Source organism: Podarcis muralis, chromosome 18, assembly GCF_964188315.1.
Source record: "Podarcis muralis chromosome 18, rPodMur119.hap1.1, whole genome shotgun sequence".
Taxonomy (NCBI): Eukaryota; Metazoa; Chordata; class Lepidosauria; order Squamata; family Lacertidae; genus Podarcis; species Podarcis muralis.
The window spans coordinates 12,541,324-12,556,006 of record NC_135672.1 but is presented as its reverse complement, the minus strand read 5'-3'; the positions used below and the strand labels follow the sequence as shown (position 1 = coordinate 12,556,006).

Sequence of the window (14,683 nt, the reverse complement as noted above, 5' to 3'; positions counted from 1 at the left end):
TAACATCCGGGTGATTTTCGTAAAATCGGCAAAACGAGCTTTTTCTTTTTTAAGGAAACGCAAAGTTGTTGAGTTTGCTAAACTCAGCTTTGCTGAACAAAAGTGATTGCAAACAACTTCGAAATCCGGGACATTTTGCCGATTTAACAGGCTGCTTTCGCCGGTTAAATCCCAGACGCGTGGCAACCTTAGATAAAAACTCCCCAAAACATCATCTACTCAGGAGTAATTCCTATTGAGTTCAATATGTGGAATCTAGGATGGCAGCCTTTTATTCCCACCTAAAAAAATAAAAGCAAGAACTCAACGTTCCCGTCTAGGTTAGGAATGAGAGGAGTGGTGGAGTGAGAGAACCAGGTAAAAAAAAAAAGCGATTTTAGTACAAGGTAGAACCTTTATTACAACTTTTTCATTGATAGGTATACAACATCTGAGAGACAGATACGGGGAGAGGGGGGGGAAAGGTAATATTGTTATAAAATGTCAAATTTATTGCTACATTACTGTTATATACAGGACAGTTCTCAAAATTCTACTTTTAAAAAAGTTAAGGATTATTTAAAAATTCCAAATAATCCAGCCAGCTGTTTTGTTTTTTTTCTTGACACTTGTATAAAATTATTATTATTATTTTTTTAAAAAATGAACACAATCCATATCTTGAGGCACTCGGAAACACAATTTAAAACCCCCCGTGCTACCCCAACCCCAACCGCCCGATCCCAGAAATTTGTGATTTCAGTCCAAAAATGTGGGTCACTCCCCTCTATTCTGTGATGCCCTCCCCACCCACCAAATACTCTTTTTCTTTCCATTTTCCTCCTCCTCCTCCTCCTCCTCCTTTTTTTTTAAAAACGGGGGTTAGGCATATATATATATTTATACCATATATATATCTTTCAAAACTATAATGTGTATCTGATTTAATAACAAGGATTCTCAGCCACTTACGTACAGCTGGATTTTACAATGTAGGCAGCAAAAGGAGGGGGATAAAACAACACCCTAAAGCGGCCCCCGCTCCCCAAATCCAAATTTCAGCTAGGCATGACTTAAAACCGCCCCCCCCCCTTGTCCATTGAAAGCAAAAAGAGAGAGTTCCGTCGAGTCCATTCATTTCCCATTAAGACTTAAGTCATGGCTAACTGTACCTGGATCGGGGCCACTCACCCCTCCCGCCCCCCCCATGAAAAAGCAAGGATCCATTTTTATCTCTTTTTTTTAATATATATATAAAAATCCCCAATAGCAACAAAGAGAGAGAGAGCCCCAAAACAATCTAAACAGGCTGAAAAGGATACACAGCCTTGCCCATCCCACCTAAAAAAATATAGCTTAACGGGAACCAAGGTACAATTTGTTCTCTGCAGTCCGCGAACCTCTTTTTTTAAACAAAAAGTTAAGATCCCCCCCCACGGTGCTGTTTCTCCTAAAACGCTCCCCACCCGGCACGAAAAAATATGGGGTTCCTTTCCCCCCTCCTGTTTCGTTTCATTTCGCTGGTTGTCCCTTTCTTAAATTTCCGAACCCCCGCAACAAAAATAAATATCCCAAGATCATTTGGGACATATCTATATTACAAACTTTAAGAAAGAAAGGAAGAAAAAGGAAGGGAAAAAAAAAAAACAGTTTCAAACCCGTTTTTAAGCTATCGTAGCGAACCAAATGCAGAGGGCTCTTGGGGGGGGGGTTGCAAGGAGCGGGGAGGGGGGGCGCGCGACGCAGGGAAAGAGGGGCTGCTTCTCTGGCCAAAGGATCTCTGAGCGCACCTCGCGGAAACGGCAGGGTTCCTTTTTTAGATAGTTAAAACCGGTCTGAAACTGGTTTAAGAGTTTGTAGTGTAGACATGCCCTGACCGAAAAGGCGAGCTTCTCTCCCCCCCCCCCGCCTTTTCCCGAACGGAACAAAAACACAATAAAAACAGAACCAAATTGTTCAAACAAAATACAACTTTGAAAAGGAAGGGAGGAGGAGATCTTGTTTTGAGCCGGTGGACTGGAAACTGGGGTTTGTTTTTTTTCTGGGGGTGTGTGTGTGTTTGAACTGGAAAAGGAAGTTGTGGCGACTCTCCTTTAGAGAGAGATTTAGTCAAGGTGGGGTGGGAACAAGGAGACGCCAAAAGTCCTCAGCTCCTGCAAAGTTGCTTTGACCGGGGCCGATCCCAGAAAACACCCCCCTACCCAAAAAAAACTCCCAAGCGGTTCTGCCAGAAATCAGATTTGTGACGGGAGATGAACCAAGCGGGAGATGGGTGGCAAAGGAGGGGGGACTGTGGCCGAGCGGCGGGTGGCACGGGGACACCCGCGCCGCAAAAACGGGTGCCCTGTCCCCACCTAGCAAGGACCTTTGCCCACTGCCCTGCATGGCTCTACCGAGGACTTTCCCCCGTCTCTGCTGGTAAAGCGCCCCCCCGGATGTCACGCTCTCTGCCGTCGGAGTTGTGTGAATGTGTGTGCTTCTAGCGGGATTTGCCCAAAGTCAACTCTCCGGGATATTCGAAACCTCCGAGGTCGCAGCACCCATGGGAGAGTCTCCAAAGACCTGCCACCCCCCCAGAGGGCAAATTTGGGAGGACGAGATACCAGGACAAGTCGACGCACCCTCCCGAAATCCGAGACTGCGGTGGCCATCTCCTCTCGCCGGAAACAGCGCCCTTCTCCGGAGGGGCGCCAAGTTGCTTTCTGTCCGCAAACTGGCGGGGGACTGGAAGTATTCACCCCACCGGCCGGCAGCAGTTCACCCCGTGCTCGCAAAATGCAAAGTGGGTCCGTCTTCGGTATGAAGTCCTGCGACTTGGGGGGCTTGAGTGTCTCCGGCTTGGAAACCTTAGCGTCTCGCGCATGCACCCTGCACCCCACCGCAAAATCTCGCCGTCTCGCCTTTTCCTCGTTGCGGCTCGTTTGTTCTTCGTTCTGCCTCCGGCAGTTCTTTTTAACATTTAAACAAAATCGCGCCCAACCTCCCTCCTTTTCCGTTTGTTCCGCGCCGGTTTTGCTCAGGTGCTTGTTTCGAAAAATGGAGAAGGAATCGGTGGGAACGTGAGCTGGTCCTCCCGTCGCCATCCCGCCTTCCAAAGACGGCGCTCTCTTCCAAAGTCCTCCGTTTTCCGCTGTCTTGAGATCAACGTCTTCCGTAAAGAGGACTTCGCGTTGCTTGTAGTGTCTTTGCTTTCCATTAAAGGGGGACCACAGATGGCGTTTTTTGGGGGGGTGAGGTTTAAGATGGAAGCCAAGGGCACAATATAAGACTTTTTGAGAATCGTGCGGGATGGAGGAAACTCTTCCGAATCGCTTTGCCATCTTTTCCCACCATCCCCTTTCAAAATATCGACAGAGACGGTTATCAATACACCCTTCGCCATGGAAGCTCCTAGCCAAACGAACCTGCCTATTTCAATTCACGTTTGTGACATTTTCGCAACACTCTCACTGTCCGTGTCCCCCTCCCAATTCCGTCCTCGAATTCAGTTTCCGTTTTTGTGTTTCGTTTTCAAACATCCAGTCCTCTTAATACAAACTTTTAATATTTCTGGTTGATCTTAATTTTTTAAAAAATAATATGCAACATTAACTATAGAAACAGCAGCAGAGAAAAGAGATAGAGGGAGGGGGCGGAAATAAAAAGCGGTTCGATGGGGGGAAAGAAACAAATCTCTTCGTCTTTTTTTTTACACGTCTTTTTCCCTCCCCGTCGTTGCTTACAAAACATATACGCAAAAGAAGCTAAAAAAACAACCCAAAACGAAACAACAACCCCCCCCCCCAGCTCCACAAAAGGCATTACTATGTTTGTTCTACGTTTAAAAAAAATTATTGTAACTAATGTTCTCTTTTTTAAAAAAAAGAAAGAAAGAAAGAAAATAAAAATAAAATGCGTAGGCACAATTTCTTTTTTTCTTTTTGCTGGCCTTATGTGAACACAAGCCATTTGTAATGTTACACATCCCCGCAAACAACACCCCCCCCCCCGAAATTCGGTAACTGAAGGATATGCACTGAAAGTTCGAGAATATAGGCTTAAGGCAATCTTTGCTGTTGATTTTTCTGTTTTGATAAAACTTGTTGCTTTTCCTTTCCTTTAGAGAGAGAGAGAGAGAGAGAAAGAAAGAGAAAAGTTCCTTCTAGCACGCTGAACTTTTCTCTGCCCGTTTCCCCCCCTCCCCAAAAAAAGGACCGCACGTCGGTATTTGAAACAGGACTACAGTTTCTGGTGCGGACAGGCGGTGGTTGTCGGAGAATGGAGGAGAGGGGGATGTGTGAGAGATCCAGCTTTCTCTTCTTCCTACAGACGTCTGCTTGCAGGGCGAAGAAAAGAAATCACCTGCAGGGGGAGAGAGAGAAAGGGTGAGAAGAGGAACAGCGCAAAAGCCCGGAGGTTCGTCACGCAAAAACACAAGTCTCAAAAGCGACGCCCGCAAACTCCACCATCCTAGGCTGCGTCCGACTCAGCCCTGAATCGCTTAGCCCAGGGGTCAGCAAACTTTTCCAGCAGAGGGCCGGTCCACTGTCCCTCTGACCTTGTAGGGGGGCCGGAGTAGATTTTGGAAAAATAACAATGAATGAATTCCCGCTGCTCCCAAGTAAAGACCCAGAACAGGTGCAGAGAGAGAGAGTACCTTTACATGTGCCCGACGGGGTTGTGCCCATCTCCTAGACCCGGATGAGATGCCGAGAGCGCCATTTGAGGGTCCCCGACGACGCCAGACACTTTCTCCTCTTCGCGGCGCTTTAGGCAGGCTGCTTTTGGGTTCAGGTTACGTTCTGAGACGAGAGGAGAGAGAGAAGAGGAGGGGAGGAGGAGGAAATCTGGAGGTTTGGGTCTGGCATGAGCCAGCTGCAACCCCAACCCAACCCAAATCAACGCAATCCAACCCAACCTAACTCAACCCAACCCAATTCTACCCACCCCTACCTATCTCAACCCAACCCAACCCAACCCAACCCAACTCAACCCAACCCAACCCAACCCAACTCAACCCAACCTAACTCAACTCAACCCAACCAACCAACCTAATTCAACCCAACCCAACCTAACTCAACCCAACCCAACCCCACTCAACCCAACCCAACCTAACTCAACCCAACCCAACTCAACCCAACCCAACCTAACTCAACCCAACCCAACCCAATGTAACTCAATCCAACCCAAGCCAACCCAACTCAACCCAACCTAACTCAACTCAACCCAACCAACCTAACTCAACCCAACCCAACCTAACCCAACCCAACCCAACCTAACTCAACCCAACCCAACCTAACTCAACTCAACTCAACCCAACCCAACACAACCCAACTCAACCCAACCCAACCCAACCCAACCCAACCCAACTCAACTCAACCCAACCCAACCAGCATCCAAGGAAAAGACACAAGACGGAGAAAAGGATAAGGATTGCAGGAAGTGCAAGAGGCTTGGCATCCGAGCGCTCGGCCCCCTCCCCAAGCCCCCTCCCCACCTTGCCGCTCAAAAGCTGTAATGGGGGGGTGTCATCTCTGCACAGACTGCGAACCAGAGAGCGAAGGGGGGAGGAGAATAGAAGCGACGTAAGACCTGGAGCCCCGAGCAAAGGGTGGAAGGGAGAGAGGCAGAGACACTTGTGCGAGCGAGAGAGCACAGATGGGAGATGCGCGCAAAGCAGGGGGGGGCGAGACCTCGGGGTGTCTGTGGGGGGGAGCCCCCCGGCGCCGTACCTCGTACTTGCTGCTCCAAGCCTAATATGACTTGCACTGCTTGCTGGAGGATGATGAGCTTGGTCTGCGCTTTGTCTGTTTTTAAGTGAACTTGGCACATGCGTCCCAGCTCTTTAAAGGCCTCGTTAATGTCCCGGACGCGCACCCTCTCCCTGGCATTATTGGCCATGCGCCTCTCCCGGTCCCTCAGGTCCTTGTCTTCCAGTGAGAGCGCCTCATCTGTACTGCTGGGTTCACACAGCCCCACGGGGAGGGTTAGTCTGGGGAGCGATGGAAGGACTCCGTGGGGCGGGTTCGGGGGGACGGTGCCAAGGTGGGCAGCGGGGGGGAAACGTCCATGTCAGCGGCGAGCCAAGGTGGCACGGCACAACTGACGGACGATGAGGAAGAGGAGAGCCCTTTCGTTCCACCGCAGAGACAAGGAGCTGCCGAACGCCGCCCGTGCCGTGCGCGCCCGTTTCACAACACGGGCAAAACCAAACTCGAAACCCAGGTTGTCCCCCTATCCTCTGGGACGATACTCTTTTGGCACTTTGGAACCGTGGAATTGTAGAGGCGGAAGGGAGCCCCCCAGCGGTCATCCAATCCAACCCCTTAGCGACGCAACGGTCTCGGCTCAAGCACCCGGGTAAAGTTGGGCGCCCAGCTTCTGCTCGCAAAACTCCAAGGGAGACCGTTCCTCTTGGGGCAGCCGATTGCAGAAGCGACACAATAAATCGGGGACTCCTTTGGGTGTTTTTAGACTCCGGTTCCCATCAGCCCCAGCCAATGGTCACGACGGGAGCCAGAGTCCCGCAAGGTCTGGGTAAGTCGCTTAGCAGTTTCTCTAAGCCAGGGATAGGCAGCCTAAGACCCGGGTAGAATGTGTCCTTTTATTTAAAATGCACCTCTGGGTTATTTGTGGGCCCTGCCTGGTGTTTTTACACGAGTAGAATGTGTGCTTTGGACTGGGGAACTACCCGCTACTAGAACATGGGTAGGCAAGCTAAAGCCCGGGGGCCGCATCCGGCCCAATCGCCTTCTCAGTCCGGCCCACAGATTGTCCGGGAATCAGTGTGTTTTCACATGAGTAAAATGTGCCCTTTTATTTAAAATGCATCTCTGGGTTATTTGTGGGGAATAGGAATTCGTTCATTTATTTTTCTTTTCCTAAATATAGTCTGGCCCCCCACAAGGTCTGAGGGACAGTGGACCGGCCCCCTGCTGAAAATGTTTGCTGACCCCTGGACTAGAACCTCTCTGTCTTATCCGTATTGAACTTCAGTTCAGGGAAGCAAGCCTGGGGAACCACCTGCTACAAGAACATGGTTAGGCACACTAAGGCCCGGGGGCCGGATCTGGCCCCATAACTTCTCAATCCGGCCCGCCAACAGTCCGGGAATCAGTGTGTTTTTACATGAGTAGAATGTGTCCTTTTATTTCAAATGCATCTCTGGGGTATTTGTGGGGCATAGGAATTCGTTCATTTTCCCCCCTTCAAAATATAGTCCGGCCTGAGGGACGATGGACCGGCCCACGGCTGAAAAAGTTTGCTGATTCCTGCTCTAAAGCCTTATTTCCCAACACGACTTTTTGCTTCCTGAAATTTGTCGGGTTAAAAATATCGTGGGTAGAATCCTACAGGGTGTCCGGCCCCCCATATGGTCTGAGGGACGGTGGACCGGCCCACGGCTGAAAAAGGTTGCTGACCCCTGGCCTAAGCCTAGCTCCTGGAGTCCCTATTTTGTGGTGTCGATTTTGGACGTTTCGATGACAGCCCAACCGAACCACGCCGGCCTTTGGAAATCTGAACCTCGCCGTTTGGAAGGAAGAAGATTATCCTGCCTCCAGGGAGATTCAAGAGTGAATATCCCAGGAGATATTCTGTTCAGAGCTGGAAAGGGGGTGAGATGTGTCAAGACTGGGCAATGGTACACATCCACCCCGCAACTGACGGTTCTACCACGACTGGAGGAGAAGCTCGGCTAAGACCACAACCCTGGTTGCGGTGGCACGTCCACCCTCCAAGGTTGCGGTCCCTCCCTATATATTCGCCATAATAAGCATTGTGCGGTTTACACGTAGAATTGGGGAGATGTAAGGGACCTCCAGGGCTCATCTAGTCTGATCCCACGACAGATGGCCACCCAACCTCCACTTAGAAACCTCCAATAGGAGGGAGAGCTCGCCATATCCCAAGGGAGCCTGTTCCACTGCTTAATGGCTCTTACTGTCAGATGATAATAATAACAACAATTATTTATATTATTTATATTCTGGGTTTCCCAGAAGAAGGTTGTTATGATGAGTATTCATATTATTAAGAATGATCAGTGCTGTTTTTCTAGAAAAAGGTGGATGAGTTTACCTTGTTCTCTTAGAAAAAGTATTATTATTATTATTATTATTATTATTTGCAATCAAAATCATCCAACACCTCCCCATTGCAAACCACATTTATTCTCAACATCTGCAAACTTCCAGCTGTTTGCAAGGAGCGGAATCCCACAAAAGCCACAGAAATCGCTCCGCACAACGTATGCTCTCAGTGGTTTCTCCCCAAATTTGGCTGAAAATGCAACTTAAAGAGAAGCCCGTCAATGTTGCCTTTCCAGCGGAATTTCACCTGATTTGCAAGCGGGGGGGGGGGGGGCAGGTTTGGAACAATTTTGATTGCGCCTATAGGTGTTGCCTAGAATCAATCTCTCCCGTCTCTTGGCATTTGATATCCAGACCAAGGCAGGAAAAAAACGACCTACGCCTACCCTCAAAAGCTGTAAAGTGTGTGCGTACAGCTTCCGGGTCATGTGGCCAGCAGGACTGAGCCGCTTCTGGAGAACCAGAGCAGCGCAAGGAAACGCCGTTTACCTTCCCACCGGAGTGGTACCTATTTATCTACTTGCGCTTTGACGTGCTTTCGAACTTCTAGGTTGGCAGGAGCAGGGACCGAGCAACGGGAGCTCACCCTGTTATTGCGGAGATTCGAACCGCCGACCTTCTGATCGGCAAGTCCTAGGCTCTGTGGTTTAACCCACAGTGCCACCTACGTCCCCCCCATGTGGTTTGCATGCTTGCAAATTTTCACTCAAAGCCGCCTTGTGCGTTGGCCTAGGACAGGCATGTCCAACAGGTGGATTGTGATCTACTGGAAAATTGCGGGGTGTTCCTGGTAGATCTTTGACCTTTCAGAGATCTTCTCCCCCTCAAAAAAAGGGGGGGTGAGGAAGCTGAACAACTGTGGCTTAAGGCTCAACAACAACTTTGCCTTTCCCCAAAAATGCGCAACAACTTTGGCCCGTCCAACGACAATGGGTAGATCGCTGCTAGGTTTTTTATTACTGCGAGTACATCACAGTCTATTGGGAGCTGGCCTAGGAAGTTCATATTGCATTGGGGGGGCAGCTGTGCCCCCGCTGGGACTTGATGGGGGGACGGGACCTGAATTTGGACACGGCACAAAGCTCAGACCCGTGCTGACATCGGACTCAGAACCAGCGCTGTTTCAGAGTCCCCCTGGTTTATTTGGTGGGAGGGACTCTTTGGGGGGAAAAAATCCCAAAACCTCAAGCAGGATTTGAGACAGAAGCAATGGAGGGGAGATATTAGAGGGGTTTCCATATTAGACGAGATATATACAGCGATGCCTCGGTTTCCGATAGTCTCCGTTGATGAACATTTCGGAACCCGGACGCTGTAAACCCGGAAGCAAAGGCTTCCGTTTTCGAACGTGCAACGGAAGTCAAATTTCTGTTGAGTTTTCCGTTTTGAGGCCTCCCGTATCGAGTTTTTGAACCCGAACGGTGTTCCAGAATGGATGACATTCGGAAACCGAGGTACCACTGTATATAAGGCAGCGGGAAAGGGTTCGAACGAAAACACTGGAGAGGTTGGAGGCAGGAAGCCAACCCCCGAAACTGTTTAATTTGAAGTCGACTTGGAAGTAGGATAAACATTGTATTATTAAAGAGAACGCGGTGGTTTTGAAACACTAGGAATCTCAACGTTTCCCTTTATTTCAAGGGGAATTAATTTCCAGGGGGAAGGTTAGCAATGCAGACTTTTTTTAAAAATAAAAAAGGCTGTGATTCATTTTTAAAGTTACACAGCAGGGGGAGAAAATGCCTAAGCCTCTCTGTGGCTACAAAAGCGAGGGGGGGTCATTCGGTGAACCTTAGAAAACTATCTTCCACCACCGGCCCATCGAGACCAGTGTCGTCTGCACAGACTGGCAGCATTCGTTCAGGGTTTCAGAGAGGAAGTATCTGCCAGCCCCCAGCAAGAAATGCAGGGAATCGAACCTGCGACCTTCTGCAATCAGGACAGATGTTCTGCCTCTGCGTCCGTTCCCCAGAAAGCTGGATGCAGGGAGATTTGGAGAAAAGGAAGCGATTCTCCACGTAGCGACATAGCTAGCTAGTCTTTGGGATGAGCTACCCCAGACAAGTTTTTTTTAAATTATTATTCTTAGAAAACCTGCGAATCTGAGATTACGAGCCCCGTGCTTTGCCGACTGAGCTATCCCAGCAGATGGACAGGTCTTGGGTCTGAAACCGCTTGCAGGTCTCTCCTGATGTTCTTATAAAAAAATAAAGGACCCCTGGATGGTTAAGTCCAGTCAAAGGAGACTATGGGGTTGCGGCGCTCATCTCGCTTTCGGGCCGAGGGAGCCGGCGTTTGTCTGCAGACAGCTTTCCGGGTCATGTGGCCAGCAGGACTGAACCGCTTCTGGCGCATGACGGAAACCAGAGCGCACGGAAACGCTGTTTACCTTCCCGCCGGAGTGGTACCTACTTATCTACTTGCGCTGGTGTGCTTTTGAACTGCTAGGTTGGCAGGAGCAGGGACAGGGCAACGGGAGCCAGGATTCGAACCCAAGCCCAAGAGGCTCAGTGGTTTAGACCCGCGTCCCTGATGTTCTTATAAGGCTATTGATAACTACGAGTTACGCCGGCTGTCTATTCCTTCCAGTATCGGAGGCAGTCGCGGAGAGCAAGTGGGGAAGTTTGTTGTCAAACTCAGGGGGCTGTTCACTTTGGGGCACCTGCAAGAACAGGATCGGCAACCCGGTCCTTCCTACACTCTGCACATGCTCAGGAGACACACCCCACCCAACACAGTGCATTGTGATTTTCTAAACATGTACGTGCCCTTCTAAGGATTCCCCGCATCCCCTTCTCTTGTGTTTGTAGGGAACGCTGCTCCTTCGACCGGGGCTGCCTGCCTGTGGCTGGACTTCAAAAACCCGCCTCTGTCTGGAGGGCATGACATTTGGGACAACTACATCGCAGGGGGTTGGAATGGATGACCCTCAGGGTCCCCCCCATCTCTTACGATTCCACGGGCAACCCGTCTGCGCCAAAAGGCTACAGCCGGAGAGTGGGCCAAATTGGAGAGCTCTTCAGCTGGCCGGGTTTCGGCTCAGGGGACGTCAGCGGCCGACCCGTCCCCAAACGTGTCGCCTTCGGGAACGTGGCGACATAATAACTTTAAAAAGGAGATGCGCCAGAGACTTCAAGATCCGGGGAGGGTGCGCCTGCCTTTCTGCTCCTAGGCTATTCCTTCCCCCGCCCCGCTGCTGCCCGCCTGGGTTTTCCTGTTTCTCTGCGGACGCAGCAAGTACAAGGTGCAGGGTTGGAACCACCGAGGGGGTCACGGCTGGGGTCTGTCTGTAGGAAAGCAGAGGAGGGGTGGCAGAGAGGGTGGCGGCAGCAAAAAAGCGTACACACGAGAGAAAGAGAGACCAGGGGAAACAAAATAAAAGAGTTATACATGTCGCGGCAGACGAAAAGGGGGAATTAATGGAAGCTCCAGAATGGAAGGGGGAGCAGAACAGAAGAACGGGGCACAGGTTCTGTACGGTCGAAAACCAGGCGCGCTGCCCCTCTGCCCGCCGCCCACCTCTGTCGAAGACATTGAACTCAAGATGCACCCATTTCACAGATTCCAAGGAAGGAAAAGTTAAGGGCTCGCATGCACGGCCAAGCAGGGGGGAAAAGGACATTTGCAGAGAGAAAGGGAAAGCAGCCCGACTCTCTTCCGCCTGGCAGATAAGTGGGCACGCGTTTTCGCCTCCAGCCCGGCCCCCGGACTATTTCTGCGCAGATGGTTTTATCCCTAACTTGGCAGCTGGGATGGAGGGACAAAGGTTGCAGAGAGAGAGGGGTGGTTTTCAAAACACAGCCGTACCTTCGACCCCGAACGCCTCGGCACTCGGGACGTTACGGTTTCCGAACGCCGCAAAGTGAGTGTTTGCAAACGTTCTTTGGGATCCGAACGTCTGGCGCGGCTTCCGATTGGCTGCAGGGAGCTCCTGCAGCCAATCAGAAGCTGCGCCCTGGTTTCCGGATGTAAAAAGGAGTTCCGGAACACATTACGTTCGAGAACCAAGGTACGGCTGTAATAAAAGACGAGGTTCATCTCTCCAGAGCATATTTCGCTGGTGGGGAGCTTGCTATCACTTGTTTAGGGAAGCTTTTAATATTTGATGTATTCCTGTATTTTAATGTTTGGGTGGAAGCCGCCCAGAGTGGCTGGGGAAGCCCAGCCAGATGAGCGGGGTATAAATAATAATAATAATTTTAAAAAGCAAAAACCCAACAAAGCTCGGACTGATCGGCTTTCCCGCAACACGGGGGGTCCCACGTGTGAATAGGTTTCCTCCCGCGCGATGGATCTTTCCCTCTCGCACACGCAAACAAAATTTTTGCAGCGGGTTCACCTGACTCTGAAGGGTATGTTGGGATACTGCCAGGGAGATAACGTCCATCTGAGCCCCCAAGCCGGCTGCCGGACGATCCATCGACCTCCCGTAGTCACGCAGTCATGCAGTATCAGCAATTAGTGTGCACCAGCCTAGGAATGTGGCAATCTATTTCTAAGGCTTCATGCCGCTAATTGCTGATACTGCGTGACTGCATGACTACGGGAGGTCGATGGATCGTCTGGCAGCCGGCTTGGGGGCTCAGATGGACGTTATCTCCCTGGCAGTATCCCAACAGGGTACGGAGGGAAACTCACGGAGGGAGAAGGGGGAAGTTTCGCTCCACAAGAGGAAATCCTCGTGCGGATGGGAGAACTTATTTGGATTAGCGTTGTCGTTGATCGAATTTGTATTTATTAAATTTGTGGCGTGCTTTGCGCAGCCCCCCTGAAGCTCAGCAAATCTCCAAAGCTCAGCCAAGGGCACTCTAGTAAGGGGGTGGCCCCACTCCATTCTCTGAGTCCGAAAGCCACGAGGGATGGAAATAGTTTTATTATTTATTCCTATCCCCAGTAACGGAAGGAACAGCAGGCTAAGTAAAGGAGCTGGTTTCGAAACTCACTGCCACAAGGCGAGAAACACAATTAAGTACCGTATTTTTTGCTCTATAAGACTCACTTTTTCCCTCCTAAAAAGTAAGGGGAAATGTGTGTGCGTCTTATGGAGCGAATGCAGGCTGCGCAGCTATCCCAGAAGCCAGAACAGCAAAAGGGATTGCTGCTTTCGCTGCGCAGCGATCCCTCTTGCTGTTCTGGCTTCTGAGATTCAGAATATATGTTTTCTTGTTTTCCTCCTCCAAAAACTAGGTGCGTCTTGTGGTCTGGTGCGTCTTGTAGAGCGAAAAATACGGCATTTCTTTAAAAGCAAGCCCCTGCCCCGTGCAAAAATTGGATGAAAAAAACCAACAGTTTTTTGGGGGAAATACATAGGGATTTGCTGGAAAGGCGTCCGGTGGGATCTGTGCATAACCTGCATGATCTTTCCGCCTCTCTGGAAAAACAAAAAACACCTCCCGTCTTTGATACGCAGCAATTTAGAGCCCCAAAGAGCTGCCCTTTAGCGCTACAGCCTTCCACCCTCTCCTTGCAAATCAGGTTTGTTATCAAAATCTGCAGTGTTCTTCAGGGGTTTGCAACAAGCATTTTCAGCTGAATTTGGGGGGAACCGCTTCTGGCGCCCAGCTTATTTCCACGGCTTGGTTTGCAAACCTTTGCAAGCCGCCAGAAGCCTGCAAATGTTGATTGATCAACCCGATTTTGCAATGGTTGGGGTGGTAGAAGAATTCAGCAGTGTGGGACAGAAGAAAACGATAAACGCGGAAGCGCCCCCTGGCAGAGGCACGAGGGCTGACGGCATGCAGGAAGCGCAACGCTTGCTTTCCCTTATTTCCGGCACGGGGAAACAAAAAGGGGGAAAGCGACGGGTGCGAAAAGGCAGCAGAGAAAAGCGAAACGGCGGCGACCCGCTAAAACCCCACGACAACAGAGACCCCAAAATGGCAAACAAAAAAGGCGCGAGGGGTTGGGGGAGGCGAGGGGGAGAACGTCAGCAGGATTCGGAGAGGTGCGCCAGGGACGGATTCGGGAGGACGAGACAGACAGCCCCTTGCCGCTCGGAAAACGTCACCACATCGGAAGCCTCCACTGACCTCTAACTTGTTGTTCCAGATTCAGGATAACCGAGACGGCCTGGTGTAGAATGAGCAGCTTGGTCTGTGGCTTTTCGCTGTTTAGGTGCAGCTGACACATGCGCCCCAGCTCTTTAAAAGCCTCGTTGATGTCGCGGACGCGGAGGCGCTCACGGGCGTTATTAGCCACCCTTCTCTCTTTCTCGCGCTCGGCTTTTTGCTCTGGGGGAAGGAGGTCGTCATCCTCATCCTCATCTTGACTGATGGTTTGAAAGGAGAAGGAGACAAGGGGGGTGGGTGGGTGGGTGGGCGTTTTTTCCACGCGGGCACACCTCGGCACCGGAACGCGTCGCGCACAAATACGGGGAACAGGGATGCACAAAACACAAACCCAGCACCCGCCACAATATAATATATTTTTTTGCAATAACTGGAACGACCGTAAACCCAACATTTCCCGCCCACTGACCGCACTTCCCAGGGCCGGATGGTTTGCAAAGTGTGTCCCCGAAATTCACCCCCCCCCTCGAAAGGAAAAAGCTGACTGGGTAAAATTGCAGTAAACCAACAGTAGACCTACAGCTTGCCTGGGTTCTTCAAGATGTGGATCCTTATATTACCCTACAG

The 14,683-nt window shown here is 50.5% G+C and overlaps 1 protein-coding gene across 13 annotated transcripts in view; it reads right to left on the bottom strand.

Moving 5' to 3' along the window:
* Window positions 1-3,501: 3,501 nt before the first annotated feature.
* The window catches only part of TCF3 (transcription factor 3), an 86,947-nt gene continuing 75,765 nt past the window's right edge, over window positions 3,502-14,683 (bottom strand). For 7 of the 13 annotated variants that reach the window (XM_028713823.2, XM_028713820.2, XM_028713817.2 and 4 more), the window contains exons 18-20: window positions 14,078-14,316; window positions 4,616-4,760; window positions 3,502-4,320 (exon numbers count right to left, since the gene is read on the bottom strand). In XM_028713823.2, the coding sequence (XP_028569656.2) occupies window positions 4,618-4,760; window positions 14,078-14,316 (382 nt within the window). In that variant the 3' untranslated portion in view covers window positions 3,502-4,320; window positions 4,616-4,617. Of the gene's footprint in view, window positions 4,321-4,615; window positions 4,761-5,690; window positions 5,918-14,077; window positions 14,317-14,683 lie in introns of all 13 variants that reach the window. The other 6 variants (XM_028713824.2, XM_028713821.2, XM_077921855.1 and 3 more) reach the window with 2 other exon arrangements.